Genomic DNA, 21,934 nt, shown 5'->3' on the forward strand with positions numbered 1-21,934 from the left:
TAAAGATTTAATAAGTTTAAGTGGGTACCCTCTCTGTAAAAACAGTGCCTCCAAGGTGTCAACCTCTTCCAGGAAGAGTTCCAAGGTGCTAGACATCCTTGAGGCGCGTATCAGTTGCCCCTTTACGATTCCTTTTTTAGTGTAATGAGAATGCCAACTATTATAGTGTGGGAAAGTGTTGGAATAAGTGCTCTTTCTGTAAATTCGTGTTTGAAATCGCCCAGCCTCTATGTCCTTACTAAGAAGAATATCCAAGTAATGCAATGAAGAATCACTGATTTCATAGGTAAAGGTTAAAAATTCGGTGGTTGAATTTATATAACGGAAAAAGTCCATAAAACTTTCCTTGTTGCCTTTCCATAAAATACAGATGTCATCAAGGTAACGTTTGTAAAACAATATGTGTTCCTTCCATTCCAAAGAATGAATGAATGTCTTTTCCCATCTGTAAAGCGCAATGTTGGCATATGAAGATGCGCATGATGCGCCCATGGCCACCCCCTTCTTCTGTTTAAAGATCTCACCGTTAAAATAAATGAAATTGTTTAACAAAACCGTTTCCATGAAATCAACTATAAGATTGATCAAGCTGTTACTAAGGTTCGATTCACTCGCCAGAATTTCATTAAACCAGTCCAAACCTATATTATGCGGAATGCTAGGAAACAGTTCAATAACATCTATAGTAACCATTAAAAGATTTGGTTCAAAAAGACTTGGAGTGATGCTACCAATAAATTCCCAGGAATCTCTGCAAATATGTGTGAAAGTGGAGATAAGTTGTTTAAGGTTATGATCTACAAAAATCCCTAATAGCTCAGTAATGCTGCCTGCACCTGCTACTATAGGTCTAAACCTCAGGGGTACCAGACCCTTGTGTACCTTAGGTATTCCGAAAATAACCGGAATTTTCGGTTTGGGGACTGAGAGATAGTTATATAACTTTTCACTAATACCCCCTTGGTTGAGGTAGTCTTTTAACATGTAATGGATTTTAGAAAATGCAATATTTAATTCATTTCTCGAAATTAGTTCGTAGGTGTCGATGTCCTGTAAAATGTTGTGAATATGCATTTCATATTCTACATTATACATGAGGACTACCCCTCCCCCTTTGTCAGGTTTCATCACCCTAATGTCCTCGTTGTTTAAGTATTCTATCAGTTGGTGTAAATGAAAATCAAAATTACAAGGTACTTGCTTATTATACAAATTTTGGTTTTCTCTTAAAGCCTTTTCCACTAGGTCTTCAAAGACTTTGAGATTAGGGTGCATGGGGGGGTTAAACGTACTCAGTCTGCTAATAGTGTGATCTATTCGTTCTTGACCTTTAAAATGAACAGCAAGGTTTAAGTTCCTAATAAACAGTTTAAACTCCACTAACAACTTGGAAAGATTCATGGGACGAGATGGAACATACTGAAGTCCTTTGGTGAACAGCTCAAAAAATTCTGGGGTAATTGCGACGTTAGTGAAATTGTAAATCTTAAAGTTGTCCTTAGTAACTACATGACAACCTCCCGTGTTTAAATTTAAATCTAGTTCACCTGAGCCTTCTGTATGGTAAGAACTGTCCATATCTACCTGCGCCCCCTGTTCCAGTTCTCCTGGTGATGTGAATGATTCCTCCCCACCGGTCTGCCCTGGGGGTATTGAAAAACCTGGAATTGATTAGCACTATCTTTTTGTACAAGGCGCTCACTCCTTCTTGGGGGCTCAGCTGTTGGTGTACTGGCTTCCTCCTGATTAGTGTTCTCAAAATTATTCCTTTGCTTCTCTATGAAATTGTATCTATTTCTACCGGGTAAAGGATATGCTCTACCCTCTTTGTATTCTAAAAGGTCCCTTTCTAATTTCCTGGTTTTATGATCTTTGACTTTTAAACAATGCTGGTCTACCTCTATAAAAACATCATCATACTTTTTTTGAAACTTAAAAAATTCTTGTGTTTAACAATGCTGTCATTTAATGCAGTAAGTTCATTCAAAATTGCATTAGCTTTTTTCTGATAGTCCTGAACCATAAGGTTCAACATCTCGAGACCTGTCTTGTCAAAAAGTTCCAAAAGCTGTGAATGCAGTGTTAAGCCAACAGTGGCACTGTTAGGGAACTTAAAGCAACGGAGACCTTTAGGCACCCATTGCACCCAAATGCATTCCTTTAAGTAATTAATTTCCAACTGAGAATTCTTGTATGCATAAAGCTTGTTGTTTAAAGATTCAAAGTCTGTATCCATTTGTTCAAAATGCTTATTTACAGTACCTTGTTTGAAAGTGTATTGCTGGTAACCATTTTGTTGGTCCTGAGTATTAAGCCTGGCCAAGTTATTCGGAGAAGTGACAAAATCCACGCCATTCGGCTCCTGCAATCGCGTTGTTAGTTCCTTAGCCAGTCCCTGCTGCTGGTTGCCAGGTAACGAATAGGAACAATCAGGCTTGGTTGCAGTAAGTAAACTGTTCATTTGCATAAGCATGGTTAACAGTTGATTGAATTCTTTTCTTGTAACCGGAGCTTCATCCTGCTCATTTCTAAGAAGTAAGTACCAAGCACTTGCCTTTTGGAGGCTTCCTTAGGGGGAAAACTAGCACTTTTTTCACAAAACTGGCACATGATCACCCAGGACAAATGGGTCTTGAATATAGTGTCTCAGGGTTGCAGGTTCCACTTACACACCCTGACAAAGGCAAAAGGCATGCCAGACCTGCCACACAATCAATGGGCAGAGGCACAAAAGCAAGTTTCATCCCTCATGGACATGAGGGCCATTCAGCGAGTACCACTACAAGAGCAAGGACAAGGATTCAGGCCAAAGGACCTAAGTTAGCCTAGCCAACAAGGTTCCCTGGCTTACGCCACCCAAGAAAGTTAATTTCTTGTGCCCTTTGTCAAGCATAGCCACAGAAGTGATCCCTGGAGTGCATTTCTTATTTCCCATCCACTCATCAAGATTTTTCTTGACAAGTGCTAATGAACTTTGCTTGACATAGATGGGTAGCTTGTTCCAGAGTATAGGAAGTCTCTGGGACAGGAATCTATCCCTCCAACATGTCCTGTTTATTGTGGTGACAAGGTTTAGGTCCCTAGAGCGTGTAGCTCAGAGGGATTGAGATTTCTTAAGGTGTAGCATGTCCAACAGCTCTGGGTTTAACGTAGCTTTATATGTTAGGCAGAGATCTCCTTGGAGTAGGCGATATGCTACAGAGTAAAGCTGGAGTTTTTTGAGATTGTCAGTGTAGGTCATCTGTTTGAGGCCAGTAATCCTCTTTGTGAGGTACTTCTGTGGCCTTTCCAGCTGCTGCAGACGTCTTGTGAGGTAGTCCAAAAGAGGCGTTGTACTGTATAATTGGTCGAGTGCCGAGTAGAGGGGGAACAATGACCTCTTTCCTGGATGAGAACCCTTTTGTGATGGTGTGCCACATAGGATTTCCTGACTACTGTGGCAATGTGATTATCAAAGGAGAGACTACTGTCCACCTGGGTCTCAAGGTCCCATCACACATTCAGCATTAAAGTAGACTGCCGTTTGTGGAAGTTCATAGGTACAGAGTTTTTGCCAAAGGGGATGACTATGCACTTTTTGTCACTGGGCTTGAGGCCATGCCTCTGACACCAGGCATCTGTCTCAGGCCCTTCTCTAGGATGCCCACATCATTTGGGGACTCTACTATGGCTCCTAGTTTGCAGTCATCTGTGAACTTCGCTAGCCAGAGGCCTTCTCTGTTTGGTATCTACTTCTCTGAAGTACAGCCTAACAGGAGAGGTCCCAGCACTGGCTTGAAATCATATTTGGAGTCTGCAACTTTTACAGTGTGCGTTCTGTCAGTGAGCCAGTTGACAACCCATCTTGTGACGTAGGGATTTACACCTAGTTTAGAGAGTTTAGCTATAATTTTAGAATCTGGGATGGTGTCGAAAGCCTTGGCGAGGTCAAGATAGGCTGTGTGAACCACCTTACCCTCGTCTACGGCTTTGGTGACTGCCTCAAAGAAGTCAATCAGGTTCAAAAGGCATGATCCGCCTTCCACAAACCTAAACTGGGTGGGGTCCAAAGTTTGGAGGTTACCAATGTCTTTGAGTTCCATGATGATACATTCCATGGCCTTGCAGAACAGGCTCGTCAGGCTAATAGGGCGATAGTTCCCAGGATTAGTGGTGGCTCCCTCTTTGTGGAGTGGGAGAAGTGTTGCTGTGCGCCATTCAGTGGGAACAAAGCCTCACGTGAGATTGACTGAACATGGTGCTTAGGTGGGGAGCCAGTTTGTTCTGAAGTTCGTGTAAAACTCAGAGTCTTTTCTTGGTACCCAGGAAGGGCAAAGCCTGGAGACCAATACTGGACCTGTCTATTCTAAACACATTTCTGGACGTTCCAAATTTCAAAATGTTGAGACTGCAGCAGCTTCTGCCCATGCTGGGCAAGAAGGCTTGGATTGTAACTTTGGACCTAAAAGAGGCATACCTGCATGTCCCAATCAGACAATCTTGCAGAAGATAACTCAGATTCATAGCTGGCTCCATGCACTACCAATTCTCTGCACTGCCCTTTATCTACTTCACCCAGGGTTTTCACAAAATGCCTGGCACCAGTAATTGCTTTTTGCAGACAAAGAGGAATTCAAATATATCCATACTTGGACGACTGCCTTATTCAGACAGAGAACAAGAACATTCTACTAAAGCCTCTGGCATTTGTAAAAAGATTGCTAATTTGCCTAGGGTGCACAGTAAACGAAAAGAAATCAAAACTAGTACCCTCTCGAGACTGCAAGAAAAATTCTGCAGGCTTTGGGCTTCATGGCATCCTGCATTCTGTTAATTCCATATGCAAGACTGCATATGAGGAAGCTATAATTGTATCTAAAAAGAGTTTGGACTCAACATTGCCACAGCCTGGAAGAACTAATTACCCTCATTCCCTGCCTGCAACAGGAATTTCGATGGTGGGCACAGGCCTGTCACCACAACAAGGGACAGCCTTTCACTTTACCCACTGCCAGGCAGACAATAACAACAGATGCATCAGATTATGCCTGGGGGGCCCACATGGCAGGAAAATGTATTCAGGGCACATGGCCCACAAGCCAAATGCATCTTCATATCAATCTAAAAGAAATGCTGGCTGTCCAGAATGCCCTGACAGCTTTCAGGGATCTGCTTCGTCCAGGGCAACTGCTGATAAAGACGAATAATACTTTGTCATGTGGTACATAAACAAGCAGGGAGGCACGCATTCCTACCCTCTCTGCAGACAAGCCATGATTTTGTGGAACACAGCATTGACTTATCCAGTACACCTGCAAGCACAATTCCTGCCAGGAAAGACAAATACTCTGGTAGACGAACTAAGCAGAAACCTCATGGATCCTCACGAGTGGAAACTAGATCCACAAATCTTAAGTATAATAACAAGGAAATGGGGATACCCAGACATAGATCTATTTGCCTCCCCTCACAACTGCCAACTACAGAGATTTTGGACAAGGACTTATCACAAGCTGCCATGGAAAGTGGATGCTCTATCATTCAGCTGGAAAAACCTTGCAGTATATGCCTTTCCTCCATTACCTGTCCTACCCACGGTACTCCTAAAGGTCAGACAAGAGAAGCCAAGAATGATCCTGATTGCCCCAGACTGGCCACGCCAGCACTGCTACCCAATCCTAAAGAGCTTGTCTCAAGGCCCAGCCTGGACATTGCCTCAAATTCCTCATTTACTGACCCAACAAAGCAATCAGATACTGCACAGCCAACTCAGAACCCTAAATCTGGCTGCATGGCAGATAATGTAACCATTCAGGACACACCTCTCTCCAAAGCAGTTGTGGATGTTATTCTGGAGGCCCAGCACCAGAAAATTATATGCAGAAAAGTGGAAGAGATTCTGTGCTTGGAACCAGGCACAAGGAATTGATATGTTTGTACCAAATATTCATCAGATTTTACAATACCTACCTGAGATGCTGGACAAAGGCCTATCCTTTTCATCGATTAAGATCCATGCCTCTGCCATTTCAGCTCATTACAATACGGGCCCACCTATTTTCTCACATCCACTTCTAAGGCAGTACCTCAGAGGGGCCAAAAACATAAGACCCCCAAGAAAAGCACCATTACCTGCATGGGACCTCAATTTTGTTTTGGAAAAACTCACGCTGCCTCCTTTTGAGCCAGCCAATACAGCTGAAATAAAATTCTTATCATGGAAAACAGCTCTGCTCTTGGCAATAACTTCAGCAAGAAGAGTCTCAGAGTTACAGGCACTGATGGCGGTTGAACCTTTCATAATTTTCCATCCGGTCAGGGTTTCTCTGAGGACAAAAACCCATCATTTATGCCTAAGGTAGTGTCCATTGTGGCTCTTAATCAAATAATTAATTTGCCTACCTTTTATCCAAACCCACAGAATAAGGGGGAGAGACTTCTTTGGATATACACAGACAGCTACTCTTCTACCTGGACAAAACTAAAGCTTTCAGAAAGTCAGAGCAACTCTTAGTGGCATATGCTGCAGGATCTCAAGGAAAAGCTTTCTCAAAGCAGACTATTTCCAAATGGATAGCCCACTACATTCGTTTCTGGTATTCTCAACATGGCAAATCAGTGCCTAAGGGCATCAGGCCACACTCAACCAGAGCAGCCACTACTTCAGCAGACTGTGGGTAGCGTGCCAGCAGGATAACCCAAGTGTAATGACTGCAACAGTGAATACACTCGAACATCTACATTTATGGTAGGTACACAGCTGTACTTTTCTCATACTGATTGTTTTTGAAGTTCTGGGAAGTGTGTGTGCCTGGTGAATAATTTTAACAGTGCCTATTGAATGATTTCTCCAGTACTGTTACAACTCTGGATAGTAAAACATACGAAATAATAGCAGCAGCAACAACAGTACTGCTCAAGTTATCTACCAGCAACTAGATGACAATGGAGGCTAGCACTCAAAAAGTCACAACTAAAACAAAAAGTACCAGTGGAGTAAACAGACACGGCTCCTCTTCTTTTCACAGTTTTAATGACGAAAACACCACAGAACTATACAAATAGCACGAAAATCCACAGAACAGCTCCAGTAACAAAAATACATAAACGCTATGTCTCCACACCTGCGTTTTCGTTTAAACTCACTTCCTCAGATGCAAATGAATAATACATACTCTTCCCCTTCAACTTAAATACATTTGCTGATTGAATAATTAGAGCTCATAAATACAATATAAAATCATCATTACCTCCTTATTAAAATTATCCCTTTTAGCTACTGCCTTTGTCAACGTGCTTTTTTGTTGTTAAAAAACAAGCTTTATTTTAAATCCTTGCTGAAACTTCATTTCCTACTACAATTCATGCCTATAGTTAATTCATAAGTTAAAAACTTTTATTTAGAACTCAATAATTAAAACATATAAAATGCATACATGAATACATCTATTTCATCACTCCCTCTAGTGTACAAATAACCAAATTGCATTCAATGCTGTTGCTTGGAATAATACTTTTTGGGCCTTTTTCAAGTTAATAAAAAATCTCATGTTCGAAAACCTAATAATAATGCATGCACAAAGAAGAATTTGATACATAATATGCCCAATTGTACTTCAGAAATTAAGGAAAGTGTTTATGGACAGTAGGGTAGGATATAATTTAACAAAGGAAGAGAATGAGTTATTAGTACAGCTTTCTAGAGACCCCACACTAAGAATACTCAAGCCTGATAAAGGAGGGGGGACCATAATAAATGTCTTATGAGGCCAAAATGTTAGAATTATTAGGCAATGAAGAGCGATATGTGAGATCCTCTATAAATGAAATTAATATTGCGAATAGGAAAGTATATGTAAAATTGTACGATCTATTACTAGAAGGGGCAATAGATTTGAGTACTTTTAGATTTCTAAATGTGGAAAAACCTAAGGTCCCTAACATATTTGGAGTACCCAAGGTCCATAAAAATGAGATGAATCCACCCATGAGACCTATAGTCTCTTCAGAAGGATCTGTCACAGCTCCTATAGCCAGATGGTTAGATTGTAAGTTAAAGGGAGTAGTAAAGGAAGGGACAGGTGTTGTTAAGGACTCATGGGACTTGCTTCGGAATATTAAGAAGGAATTTTTTGATGAAGATTCAACTTTCATAACCTTGGATATAGTGGACCTTTTGTCATCCATTCCATATATAGAAGGGTTAGAATGGTTTGAGGAGGCATTAATTATGGGAAATTTACACACAATGAATTTTGCCTAATATTGACACTAATGGAAATTGTACTGAAAAGTAGCTACTTACATTTTCAAGGGGAATTTTTTAAGCAGACAAAAGGAATTGCTATGGGTGCATGTTGTGCACCCATATATGCTAACATCATTCTGGCAGCCTGGGAACAGAAGTTTGTTTTGAATTCCCAGTTCAAAAGCTGCTGGAAAATGTACAAACGGTTCTTGGACGACATTTGTATATTATGGGTAGGTTCGGACTCAGAGTTTGAGGCTTTTTTTCAGTATATTTCCCAAACCACCACTTTCCTTTCATTTACTTATTCAAAGAGTGTAGATTGTTTAAAATATCTGGATATTTTTGTGGGGAAAGGAGAAGGTGAATTTTATTCAAAGGTATTTAGAAAGGATAATTATTCTAACTCCTTCTTAGCGTATGAGAGTGCACATCCTCATCATCACAAAAAGGGAATAATTAAAGGACAGTTTGTTCGAGGCAGTCGAATGTCCTCAAGAGACATTGACTTCGAGGAGGAATGTAATAAATTGCATGAAATGTTTATGGATAGATGTTATCCGAGCAGCCTATTTGGGGAAATAGAAAATGAAGTCAGAAAAGGAAGATTGGATAAATATCAGCCCATTTTGGGGAAGGATGAAGTAACTAAGGAGGTGGATGAAACTAAGAAAGACAATTTTGAGGCGAAAAATAACTTTATATTGGATTATAGTGGGCAGGCAAGAGTTATTAGAAGAACGATGGAAGAGGAATGGGCAAAGTTTAGTGAATTTTCTGATTTGGGAATTCTGTTTACACAGCCCCTTAAATGCACGTATAGAAAAGGAAAAAATTTGAAAAATTTCTTTGAAAGAAAAATGAAGGATAATAGAACTATTAGGGAGAGAAAGGGTACTTTTAAATGTGGGAGGTGCTCCCAGTGTTCATTTATTTGCAACAAGGATACTGTGTATATAAAGAGTAGAGATATTCTAGTTCAGAGTAAACAATATGCCGATTGTCAGACCATAGGTATAATTTATTTGAGTATATGCAAGAAATGTGACGCATTTTATGTTGGGAAGTCTGAAAGAAGACTAAGAAATAGAATTTACGAGCACATTTATGAAATTAAAACAAAATGTATGAGCAATGCCCTATACAAACACAAAATTAAATGTGAAGAGGCTGATTACACCTTTTTTGTGCTGGAAGTTGTGAACAAAGATGTCCGGGGGGGCCCTGGGAAGACACCATCGAATATAAGGAGCTGCTTTGGCAACTCCAATTGGAGGCCTACAACCCACCAGGGCTTAATTATTATGTGTCACTAGCCCCAGTATTAAAAATTAGGGCAGCGAAGCTTTGACATGGGAATGTAAGCCTATTGTCTAAAAATATAATAAAAGAGCATATATCATTTCTGAAGTACAATTGGGCATATTATGTATCAAATTCTTCTTTGTGCATGCATTATTATTAGGTTTTCGAACATGAGATTTTTTATTAACTTGAAAAAGGCCCAAAAATTATTATTCCAAGCACTTTAAAACAGCATTGAATGCAATTTGGTTATTTGTACACTAGAGGGAGTGATGAAATAGATGTATTCATGTATGCATTTTATATGTTTTAATTATTGAGTTCTAAATAAAAGTTTTTAACTTATGAATTAACTATAGGCATGAATTGTAGTAGGAAATGAAGTTTCAGCAAGGATTTAAAATAAAGCTTGTTTTTTAACAACAAAAAAGCACGTTGACAAAGGCAGTAGCTAAAAGGGATAATTTTAATAAGGAGGTAATGATGATTTTATATTGTATTTATGAGCTCTAATTATTCAATCAGCAAATGTATTTAAGTTGAAGGGGGAAGAGTATGTATTATTCATTTGCATCTGAGGAAGTGAGTTTAAACGAAAACGCAGGTGTGGAGACATAGCGTTTATGTTTTTTTGTTACTGGAGCTGTTCTGTGGATTTTCGTGCTATTTGTATAGTTCTATGGTGTTTTCGTCATTAAAACTGTGAAAAGAAGAGGAGCCGTGTCTGTTAACTCCACTGGTACTTTTTGTTTTAGTTATCTACCAGCAACACCTAACATCGCATTACTCAAATAGTGAACTACACAACAATTATTAAAGATTTAGTCATCTTACCACAGCTTCAGGTTACCCAAGCTCTAAATCTGGTTTCAGTCATGAGAAAACATCATTGTTGCAGTCGGGACCTTCCAAATCCTTTGTATGGGAAACTGAGACACCCTTGCGAAAAGGAACACAGACAATAAAAATGTTTTTAGCTCAAGTAATGGGGCAAAAACGTACATCCATCATCAGTCAGAAAACAATTCTTACCCATACACTAACTTAGAAAACTTAACCTTCTGTCAAGTATTAACAGGAACAATGTTGAAACAAGACAAGCAATTACACAATCCCAAACAAGACCAGCAACTACTCAATATTTGTCTCCACTCAGTCACCAAATTGTACACAAAATATAAACCCACCTTTTAGGGTCTGAAAATCCCGGGTACACTGTGAGGCAGATACCGTGCAGTATGAGATGACCAGCTTTAGTATGCACATTTAAATTTAATGAAACTGACTAGATCCTAGCAGTGCATGCTTCCGCAGGTGAGCAAATTTGGGACTGGTGTCTTTTTTTCCCTTATTTGTCTTGGGAGTTGGTGACTGTGATTAAGTAGCAGTTTTAACCCTGGCAAATGCTGGATGTTGTACTTTGGTAGAAGCACGACGTGCAAAGTTAAATCCGATCGTTCTGATTTGTTCTCAGTGACATTTCTACCATTTTCTGGGTTGTGTATATAGGTTTGGGGGGGGGGGGTTCCAAATTAGATTATGAAAAAGGAGCCAGACCAACGTTGTGAAGAAAGTTTACGTGAAGTGCTGTTAACTTGAAGGGTCATATTTAAATTGTAGGAATATTTGTGCATTTTTTTTTTTTTGTAAAAAAACTTTCCATAAGGATGACTGTTAGACTAGATGTAGTTTGATTATTCCGGTGGTGTTTCTTTACTTTGGTTTGGAGTAAACAGATCAGATTGTTACCATTTTTCCCATTGTAGCTTGAAACGTCATCCCTCGCCAGACATGAAGTTTCGTTCCAATAGAACATCTGTAACACTTGCTGGTTTGGATATTCCTGGTGCGTTGTCTTTACACGCATTCCTGCTCTTGTTTTTATAAGTAGCTGAGTAGAATGACTGACCCAAAATTCCTTTCAGCCATTGCTTGGGGCACATGGGTTGATCGTACAATCTCGGAGTCCATATTTTCTCCTCATACCGTTATTGTCAAATACTGAATGATAGATTTTGAGATCTTATTTTTCATGAAATGCGTAGCAGTGCAACATTATTCTAGTAGCTTTGCTTTCGCATTTATTTTTTGGTTCTTGAGAATTACTGCGCTAAGCGATTGGGGGTATGAACTAGAGAGTATTTAGTTTGGACTTTTTTTTTTTTTTTTTGAAGTGAGGAATTAAATTGTGTTAATCCTTCTACTGCTGTTTGGGGAATGATATGGAGTATTAAGTGTACAAATGGTGTAGGTAAGTGTAGTAGGTAAAACCTATAGGAGACGACACCTGGTAGGTTAGCCTGTGCCTCTGAAAAAAAAAATGTCAAATGGGTCTTAACCTCATACTAATCTGGAGATTGTCAAGAATTCCAAGAGTACTGCACACTTGTTCATAATGTAATGTGAAAAAGCCAGCTGTACAGTAAGATTACATTAAACCGATAACTAGGGGGAAACGTTCAAGATATTAAAAATAGTACTTGAAATTACATATAGAAGGACACTTCAAAAGGAAACTTTAATGGGGGTTGAGGTGTTATGCAAGTGGTGGCTTGGGTTGCAGGAATCCGATTGGCTGCCACCACTTGCTTGAGCAAACCCTTTTGAAAGGAGATTTTCTCCTAAAAGTTTAATGTGAGCAGCATAGGAAAACATGCTGAATCATAACTATATTAGGTAAGTAGCAAGTTCAGTTACGATTTCAGCATGTTTTACATTAAGCTGATCTACAAAATTAGATTATGCGTCTGTGGAAGGCACTCTTGGGTAACAGCTTGCAATTCCTATGGTCTCATAGCACGCTCGGATGTAGGCACAGGGGCGCGCTATGAGACGGTAGTCGGGGTTAATGAGCTAGCAGCCTGGCTAATTACTTATCTCTCCTTTACCATCCCTCAGTAAATCAGTGATGGATATAATTTTAGAGGCAAGGAGGCCTAGTACTAGAAAATCTTATGCTACAAAATGGAAAAGATTTTGTGCCTTGAGCCGGTCTCAAGGGATGAGTGCAGCAGTGCCCAATTTACCTCAAATTCTACAATACTTGACTGAGATGCTTCATAAAGGCTTGCCCTTTTCCTCTATCAAAATTCATGCCTCAGCCATTTCAGCCCATTATAGCACAGAGCCTCCCCTCTTCTCTCACCCACTGCTCAAGCAATTCCTCAGTGGGGCCAAAAATATAAGGCCACCCAGGAGAACTCCAACTCCAGCCTGGGACCTTAACTTTGTCTTGGAGAAACTCACTCTCCCTCCTTTTGAGCCTGCTGCTACTGCAGATTTAAAATTCCTTTCCTGGAAAACAACTTTCCTTTTAGCAATCACTTCTGCAAGAAGGGTATCTGAATTACAGGCCCTTAAGGCAGTGGAGTCTTTCATCTTCTTTCATGTGGATAGGGCGTCCCTCAACCAATCTCGCCTTCATGCCCAAGGTGTTATCAAGTGTGGCTCTTAATCAGTCCATTCATTTGCCTACCTTCTTTCCTAACCCACAAAACAAAGGGGAACGGATTCTGCACTCCTTAGATGTGCACAGACCAGTTAGAGTCTACTTTGACAGGACTCAACCTCAAAGGACATCTGAACAACTGCTGGTGGCATTTGCTGCAGGGACAGAGGGGAAAGCTATTTCAAAGCAAGCCATTTCAAAATGGATAGGCCACTGCATTCTTTTCTGCTGTAAGCACCATGGAAAACCTATCCCACAGGGCATCAGACCCCATACAATCAGGGCTGCATCTACCTCCACAGCCTTTCTCAGGGGCATCCCTACCAGGGACATCCTAGAGGCTGCTACCTGGAGTTCTGTACATACTTTCACCAAGCATTATCATTTGCCAATTTTCCCTAAATCCAGAGCTGGTTTTGCCACTGCAGTGTTGCAGGGCCTTATAGCTGGTCCTAATTCTATTAAAATTTCTTCCTGAAGTGCCTGAAGCAAAACAGTTCGCAAGTGCCGGTCAGCCGACTCCTGAGATTTTGGAAATCGAATTTCAGATCCGAAGTCTTCATTAAAGCTAAGTAGCCCATTGGGGAAACTTTTTTCTTGCTCCAGACCGATGTCAGAAAAAGTTAACAATTGTATTTCTTGTGGGAAGCAAATACCTCATAAGGATTTTCACTCTTACTGTATTCCTTGCCTAGGTCCTGACCACGGCATTGCTTGTTGGTTTTGTGATAGATTTAACTAACAACACTGTAAAGCGTCAGTACAATTTTGCCTTTCATTACTTCGGCCGAAGATTTAACTATACAATGCCGTCGGAACAACCGACGACCGGAGTTTCTAAAAAAAACGCAAGGATAAAGACAAGGACAGGCATCCGAGGTCCAAAACCGACAATGAGGCTTCCGCTAAGCTAGTCGTTGGTTCGCCGGTTCTCAGTGAGGCGCTTTTCACATTCCCTGACGCCCACTACCTCAGAGCCACAGGCTGCTTCCGACTCCCATGTGGAGCCGACTGGGCCTCCTGAAACTCAAGGTATTGGATCCTCGGAAAATATACCCTCAGATGAGTCCGGAGCTGCTGTGCAGGTATCGGCTTCTGAGGGTGTTTTCAGACCAACTCAGTTATATGTAAAGTCATCTTCAGCTTCTAAGCCAAAGACTAAAGCAGTTCTAAAGACAAAGAAACAAGTACAGCATTCTCCAGGACAGGCTTCCATGCCTAAAAAACAAATGCTCAAAATGGCCGAAGACCTTATTACTTTGTTCAGGGGTACCCATCCCCCTCCTGATAAGAGGCCTAGGCAAGAGACAGAATATGAATCATCAGATCAGGTTCCCATTTCCTGTGATTCCTCCTCTGATCAGGAATACTCTCTTCCTCTCTATGAGGATTCTGATGCTGAAGAATCTATTCCTTCAGCCTCTCCTCCTGAAGATTTCTCCTTTGGGGAAACCCTGCATACCATGAGGGAGCACTTCATTGGGAGAGCCAGGATTACTCAATCTTAGAAAAGGCTCAGATTTTCTTTTTCTTCCTCAGCACAGGCCCCTTGCTATTCCCCCTGTGCTGGACATTGTAGATTGTTTTTTCAGAGTCCGGCCTGCCCCCAGAGACCATTCCCACTGCACCGGTAAAGCCTGACAGATACTACAGGGTCCCAGATTCCCATAAATTTCTATATAAAAACCCTGCTGCTGACCAAGAAACCTTATCTCAGGGTCCTAAGGGTGTCAAAACTTCCATTGCTAAAAACCCTGTCCCTTCTGATAGAGATTCAAGAGCACTGGACAGATGGGGAAAAAAGTTTACACTTCTGCTACTTGTCAATTTCATATGCTTAAATATCAGCAATACTTAATGTCACTATTAAAACAGAAAATGTTGTCTAACTCTGAATGTCCAGAAAAAAAGGAAATGCAGGATTTATTGCATGCAGCTGAACAAGTGGGAAAACATACTTTGCAATGTGGTTTTGATTCTTTGGAGGCCACTTGCAGGGCCGCTGTAACAGGTTTTGTGATTAGGAGGCATGCTTGGTTAAAGGAACAGAATCTGCCTGATCATGTTAAAGCAAAATTATTAGATGCTCCATTGCAGCATAATACTTTGTTTGGTGATAAGGCAGAGGAGGAGGTGTTGAAGAAAATGGAGGATAAAGCAAAATCTATGCAGACAGTTAAGGATTTCTTACAGGTACAGCCACCCAGATTTAGTAGGAATTGGCCTTCAAAAAATTGGTCCTTTCCAGTGTCAGGCCACAGAGGCAGATCCCAGCCCCAAAGCTCATATAGGCCTAAACAATGGGGTGCTCCTACCTCCAAAAGCGGAGAAGACAAATCTCAACCTTATAGGAAACAGTCCCAATGACTTTCCTCTACCAGTACCAAGCACTTACCTTTTGGAAGCCCCCTTAAGGGGAAAACTAGCACTTTTTTTCACAAAACTGCCACATGATCACCCAGGACAAATGGGTCTTGAATATATTGTCTCAGGGCTACAGGTTCCACTTTCACACCCTGCCAAAGGCAAGAGACATGCCAGACCTGCCGCACAATCAGTGGGCAGAGGCACAAAAACAAGTTTCATCCCTTATGGACATGGGGGCCATTCAGCGAGTACCACTACAGGAGCAGGGACAAGGATTTTACTCAACTTTTCTTGGTGCCCAGAAAGGACAAAGCCTGGAGACCAATACTGGACCTGTCTATTCTAAACACTTTTCTGGATGTCCCAAAATTCAAAATGTTGACTCTGCAGCAACTTCTGCCCATGCTGGGCAAGAAGGCTTGGCTTGTAACTTTGGACCTAAAAGAGGCATGCCAATGCATGTCCCAATCAGACAATCTTGCAGAAGATATCTCAGATTCATAGCTGGCTTAATGCACTACCAATTCTCTGCACTGCCCTTTGGCTTATCTACTGCGCCCAGGGTCTTCACAAAATGCCTGGCACCATTAATTGCTCTTTGCAGACAGAGAGGAATTCAAATATATCCCTACTTGGATGACCGTCTCATTCAAGCAGAAAACAAGGACATTCTTCTTCAACATCTGGCATTTGTAAAAAGGCTCCTAACATGCCTAGGGTACACAATAAACGAAAAGAAGTCACAAATGGTACCCTCTCAAAAGATTACATTCCTGGGTGCAAGCTTGAATACAACTGCCAAGATGGCTTACCTTACGCCAGACAAAGGCAACTGACTATTTACTTCAAACAGATGGTAACAAAAACCCAGTTATCTGCAAGACAAATTCTGCAGGCTTTGGGGTTCATGGCATTCTGCATTCTACTAATTCCATACGCAAGACTGCATATGAGGAAACTACAGTGGTATCTAAAAATTTATGCAGTCAACATTGTCACAGTCTGGAAACAATGAATGTTAAGTTGTCCATCTCGCCTTCATTCTTGCTGGATGGGTTCGGAGCCGACCTCGGCTCCGATTCGGCCACTCTAAAAGCTCGAGAGTTGGTTCCACCGGCTCAAGGCTCCCCTTATATCCCACAATGCTAGGCGGTAATACCCCAGATCTCGTTTGCCGCTACAGCTATCGAGGTGTGTTGCTTCAACCGCCTTCAGGTTAGTGTAGAAAACAGTTTAAAAACTTTACTAAATCCCTTTTAAATTAGTTTTTGTTCAGTATCCCCTTACTTTTAAAGGATATTTATCCCTTCCTCCTTGTTATTCACCCTCTTTACCACAAGAACTTGTATGTTCTTCCCTTAGGCCTTCGGGCCCTTCCATCCCTCCTTGGAGTGTATGTGTTTTTGTAGGGACTTTTAAAAATTTTAAGACTATCTAAACTTATTTAGTTTTAAGTTAGTTTTATTTTAGTGAAAAGTGTAATCGGTGTGTTTGTGCTTGTGTGTGATTGCACTTGTTCCTTAAAATGTCTAAGGATTCGAAGGTCTCAGGCTTCAAGAAGTGTGACTCGTGCTGTCAGAAGATGTCTCTGACAGACGGTCACACTTCTTGTGTGTACTGCCTGGGACCTTTACACCTGCAGGACTCTTGTGCTGTATGCCATGGCTTCAGCCCTGGAGTCCTGCAGGAAAGAAAAAATAAGCTCATTTTACGGGGCTTGCTAAAACCTGAGGGACCTCCGACTGTTTCTTCGGGCAAACCGTCTAAGGCTTCTAGGTCTTCGACTCCAGCAACTGAGTCGACACCTAAGACGTCGAAGTCTGCTACAACATCGGCTCCAGCTGGAGCCGATGAGACTCGAACTCTTATTTCTGTGGTTCCCTCGGCTCCGGCTGGAGCCGAGGTATTAGAAATCTCTGAGTCGGCTCCTATAAGACTATCGGAACCGACATCTAGGAAGAGGTCCAGGTCACCGTCCCTTGGCTCCGTTCATTCGGCTCCAGCATCTCCCTTGCTGTCTGAACGGAGCCATAGATCTCACTCCTTTAGGTCATCGAGACTTTCTGACCATGACCTTCAGAGGGTAGTGAGTCGACTTCTTAAATCCGAGGCACTGGCCCAAATGCTCCAGAGCCCGACTCATCAGTCGATGCTTAATCCTATTTCTCAAAATGTTCCTCCTCCGACTCCCTTGAGCTCGGGCGGCATTCGGACCCGAGACTGTGGTAGCGTCGGAGCCGATACAGTTGTCTTCGGCGCCGTCGTCTGCTCCGATTTCTTCCTTGGAAGATTCTCGGCGCCGGACTTCCCTCGTCGGCTCCGAGGGGGTGAGTGGCATCGGACCCTTGTCCGACCCCGCTCTCCCTCTCGGCGCTGGTGAGTTCGGCTCCGACATTGGCCTCGGAACCATCACTGTCGGTGCCGAGGGAGGTTTTCAGCTTTTCGGAGCAGGGACCTCTGGCTCTGCCTGACAGGGGTGTTTTCGAGGTCATGCGGAGCGTGTTGGAACCTGGTTCAACTCCACAGTCGGCTCTGTCCGCCCCTCCCTCTTCGGTGCCTCAGGTAATGTCTACTCACTCCCTCATCCCAGACCGCAGAGAGCCAGCTCCTCAAGAATCCCCTGTGGGGATCTCATCCTCTTCCGAGGCCTCTCCTGAATTGGCAGGGGAGCCCCCGAGGAAGAGAAAGTGCAAGAGGAAGCACATAGACTCACCTGAGCCTGTCACCTCTGACACGGATTTAGAGGATTCTGAGGGTTCCCCCCGTTCCCCTTCTGAAGATGTCTCCTTTGCAGACATCCTGGAGATCTTGAAACAGAGGGGAAATTGGCCAGCCCTTAACCCTTCGGAGGATGAATCTGTGTATCTTGAGGCATTCGGCTCTCGCCCTTCCACCTCCTGAGTGCCCCCCCCCCCTTTGACCCCCTTATGCAGGTGGTAGCAAAAAAGGCTTGGACGGCTCCTGACTCTGTGGACCCCACCCCCAGGAGACCTTCAAAGTTTATTACAGCACCAGCAGACAAGCAATTTCTGACTAAGGGAGTTTCTGTGAATGCTATGGTGGTAGCTGCTGCCACTAAGAAGGAACTAGCTGATCCTTCAGTGCCTGTCCATCCCCCTAACAAGGAATCTAGGTCTATGGACAGGTACGGGAAGCGGATGTTTTCGTCAGCGACCTTTTCAATGCGTTGGCTGAACTACCTCTGTTATTTCACTCGTCTTCAAAGAGACTTGATCAAGGAAGCTAGTGAGATGTTAAAGGATCCTACAGCTGCGGGTTTTCAGGACAAGATGAACGCTCAGCTGGCTACCCTAAATTCTATAGCTAACTCCTCCATGCGCCTCCTTTCATATGCGGCTGATGGAGCGAGCAGAGCCGCAGGTACAGGTGTGGCCTTACCGGCATGCCTGGATGCGGCTATGCAATTTTGCGGACCCCTTTAAGACGTCTTTCACTACTTCCCCGTTTGATGGATCGTCCCTTTTTGGTCCTCGAGTGAAAGAAACCTTGACAAGGTGCGAGACTGATGGCAAAACTCTTTCTGCCATCGGAGTCCGTTTTTCTACTCCTTCTAGGCCTTACCCCAAGGGCCAGGAAAGTGGGAAGATGTGGTTCCGCAAGCAATCTCAAGGGGCTTTGCCTGACGCACAGAGTCGGTTCCCCTCTAGAGGCAGAGGGGGGAACAATAATGGTAGACGCCGCCCTAGAGGCAGAGGGGGTCCACAGAACCAGGGCAATCGAGAAATCTTTTCCAATAAGCCCTTTCAGCATCCCTGAGGCGTTGCCTGGCTGTCCACCTTCGGAGGCAGTCGGGGGAAGACTATCACTGTACCCAGAAGCCTGGCATTCTCTAACTCAAGACAAGTGGGTACAGTCCATCATTTCCGAAGGCTATTCCATTCCATTCTTTCGCACTCCAACCCAATCAAAAAAGTCCCTTCCAGATGTTCCACCCGCTCAAAGGGAACAAGCAGCGTTAGAAATATCAAAGTTGCTTGCAAAAAGAGCCATTCAACCAGTTCCAGCAGACCAGCAAGGATCCGGAATCTACTGCAAATTCTTTTTGGTTCCAAAGAAAACAGGGGACTGGAGGCCCATCTTGGATCTCAGTATCTTGAACAAGTCTGTCAAGAAAACAAGGTTTCGGATGGTCACGCTGCAATCCATCCTACCCCTACTGGGGAAGGAAGACTGGATGTGCTCTATAGACCTCCAGGATGCGTACTATCACATAAAAATGAACAGACGCTCCAGGAGATTCCTCCGCTTCAGGCTGGGAACCAGTCACTTTCAATTCAGGGCCCTGCCCTTTGGACTCACCACAGCCCCCCAGGTGTTTACCAAATGCATGGCAGTGGTTGCCTCTCATCTGAGACGCCAAGGATTCCAGGTGTTTCCATACCTAGACGACTGGCTCCTTACAGCTCCCACCAAGCATCTTCTGCTACTTGCCAGAGACTACACTTTTCGCATCTTTCGAAAGCTAGGTATATCAATAAATTGCGAAAAGTCTGTTTTGTTGCCTTGTCGTGCTATTACCTTCATAGGCGCAAATCTAGACACAATCAGCATGTCAGCGAGACTCACAGATCAAAGGATAGCAGACATACACAAACTGGTCTCTCTTCTTTTCCACAGCAACAAAATCAAAGTCAGATTGGTCCTGAAAGTACTGGGGATAATGGCAGCTGCTATCCCTCTACTTCTATTAGCCAGATTTCACATGAGAATCTTACAATGGATGCTCTTCACACAATGGTCATACCAACAACTTCCGATGTCCCACACCATTGTGATAACGCAAGCATGCAGGAATCATCTTCTTTGGTGGATTTCTTCCCAACAGCTCTTCTTAGGAAGACCCTTTGTCCCTCTCCTCCGGTTGCTACTCTGACGGACGCCTCCCTGATCGGCTGCGGGGCCATTATCAGGAAGGACAGTCCAGGGCATATGGCAACCTCACGAACGCCACTTGCATATAAATGTTCTAGAGATGAGAGCAGTGCTTTTAGCGTTGCAAGCCCTTCAAGACTCTCTTCCGGTGGCAACGATAGCAATACAGACGGACAACATGTCTGTAGTGTGGTATATCAACAAACAAGGCGGAACCAGATCCTACCCCCTATGTCGAGAGGCACTCAGACTGTGGCAATGGGCGATTTCTTCTCAGCGGTTTCTGATTGCAACGCACATCCCCGGGAAGTCCAATGTTATTGCGGACAAATTGAGCAGAGCTATTCTCATGCCTCACGAGTGGTCTCTGAAAAATTCAGTATTGGAAAAAATTTTTCTGAAGTGGGGCCAGCCTTGCTGCGACCTTTTTGCTACTCCCCAAAACAGCAAGTGCAGAGATTATTTCACCCTCTTTCCTCTACCAGGCCATCCCAGCAGAGACGCTCTGGTCCAGATTTGGCCCCGGGGACTTCTGTACGCATTTCCTCCCTTCCCACTAATTTCTCAAGTGATACAGAAAGCCATCGCTCAGAAAGCTTCCTTGATCCTCATTGCCCCTTACTGGCCTCGACAGGTTTGGTTCCCTTTTCTACATCATTTTCTGTTGGAGCAACCCTGGCATCTGGACCTAGTTCCAGATCTTTTGACCCATCAGTCGGGTCAGTTACATCGCTCCCTTCCCTCCCTGAACCTCACTGCTTGGTTCCTCCAATTCCAACCCTAGCCAGGCTTCCGCTAATATCTCACTCAGTTCGAGATATTTTAATAACTTCCCATAAATCCTCCACTCGGAAGATTTATCTTAGTAAGTGGAAGCGTTTCTCCTTTTGGGCTCATGGAAGGGACATAGATCCTTTCACTGCTCCCATTCAATCGGTCCTTGATTTTTTAGCCGAACTATTCCACGCAGGTTTGTCTCCTTCTACTCTTAAGGTTCAATTGGCAACCATGTCTAACTTTCATGTGGGCATCTCGGATTCTGCCATCATGTCTCACAAGCTTTGCAAAGCTTTCTTGAAGGGAGTTTTTCTTCTCAAGCCTCCTATAAGAAATCCTCCTCCTTCTTGGGACTTTAACTTAGTTCTCACATCTTTGATTCTTCCCCCTTTCGAACCTGCAGCTTCCTGTTCAATGAAATTGCTATCCTGGAAGACACTCTTTCTGGTAGCCATTACTTTGGCTAGAAGGGTCTCAGAGCTTCATGCACTCTGCAGTCGATCACCATATCTTTTATTTCATAAGGATAGGGTATCCTTACGGACCAATCCATCCTTTTTACCTAAAGTAGCCTCTGCGGCAAATCTAAATCAAAACATTGACCTTCCTGTGTTTTTCCTAACTATTCTAACAGGTCTGAACAAAAATTACATTGGCTAGATGTTCATCGACAATTGAGGTATTATTTGGATAGGACCAAACAGACCAGAAAAGCTGACCAATTGTTTGTCTCTTATGCAGAAGGCAGAAAGGGCCTTCCAGTTTCGAAAGTATCACTCTCCAGATGGCTTACATCCTTGATTTCCTTTGTGTATGAGATTAGACACCAGAAGTTGCCTAACAGACCTAAGGCTCATTCAACTAGAGCTTTAGCTACTTCTATAGCTTTCCAAGACAGGCTGCCTATTGATACGATT

At 42.9% G+C, this 21,934-nt stretch overlaps 1 protein-coding gene across 1 annotated transcript in view; it reads left to right on the plus strand.

The window, feature by feature from the left end:
• The window catches only part of RBBP4 (RB binding protein 4, chromatin remodeling factor), a 677,648-nt gene that overhangs the window by 352,496 nt on the left and 303,218 nt on the right, over window positions 1-21,934 (plus strand). Inside the window, 2 exon segments of the mRNA XM_044059943.1 lie at window positions 5,062-5,077; window positions 8,793-8,820. Coding sequence (XP_043915878.1) covers window positions 5,062-5,077; window positions 8,793-8,820 — 44 coding nt within the window.

This window comes from Protopterus annectens, chromosome 1.part2 (assembly GCF_019279795.1).
Source record: "Protopterus annectens isolate FY-2018-M chromosome 1.part2, PAN1.0, whole genome shotgun sequence".
In the NCBI taxonomy this organism is placed as follows: Eukaryota; Metazoa; Chordata; order Ceratodontiformes; family Protopteridae; genus Protopterus; species Protopterus annectens.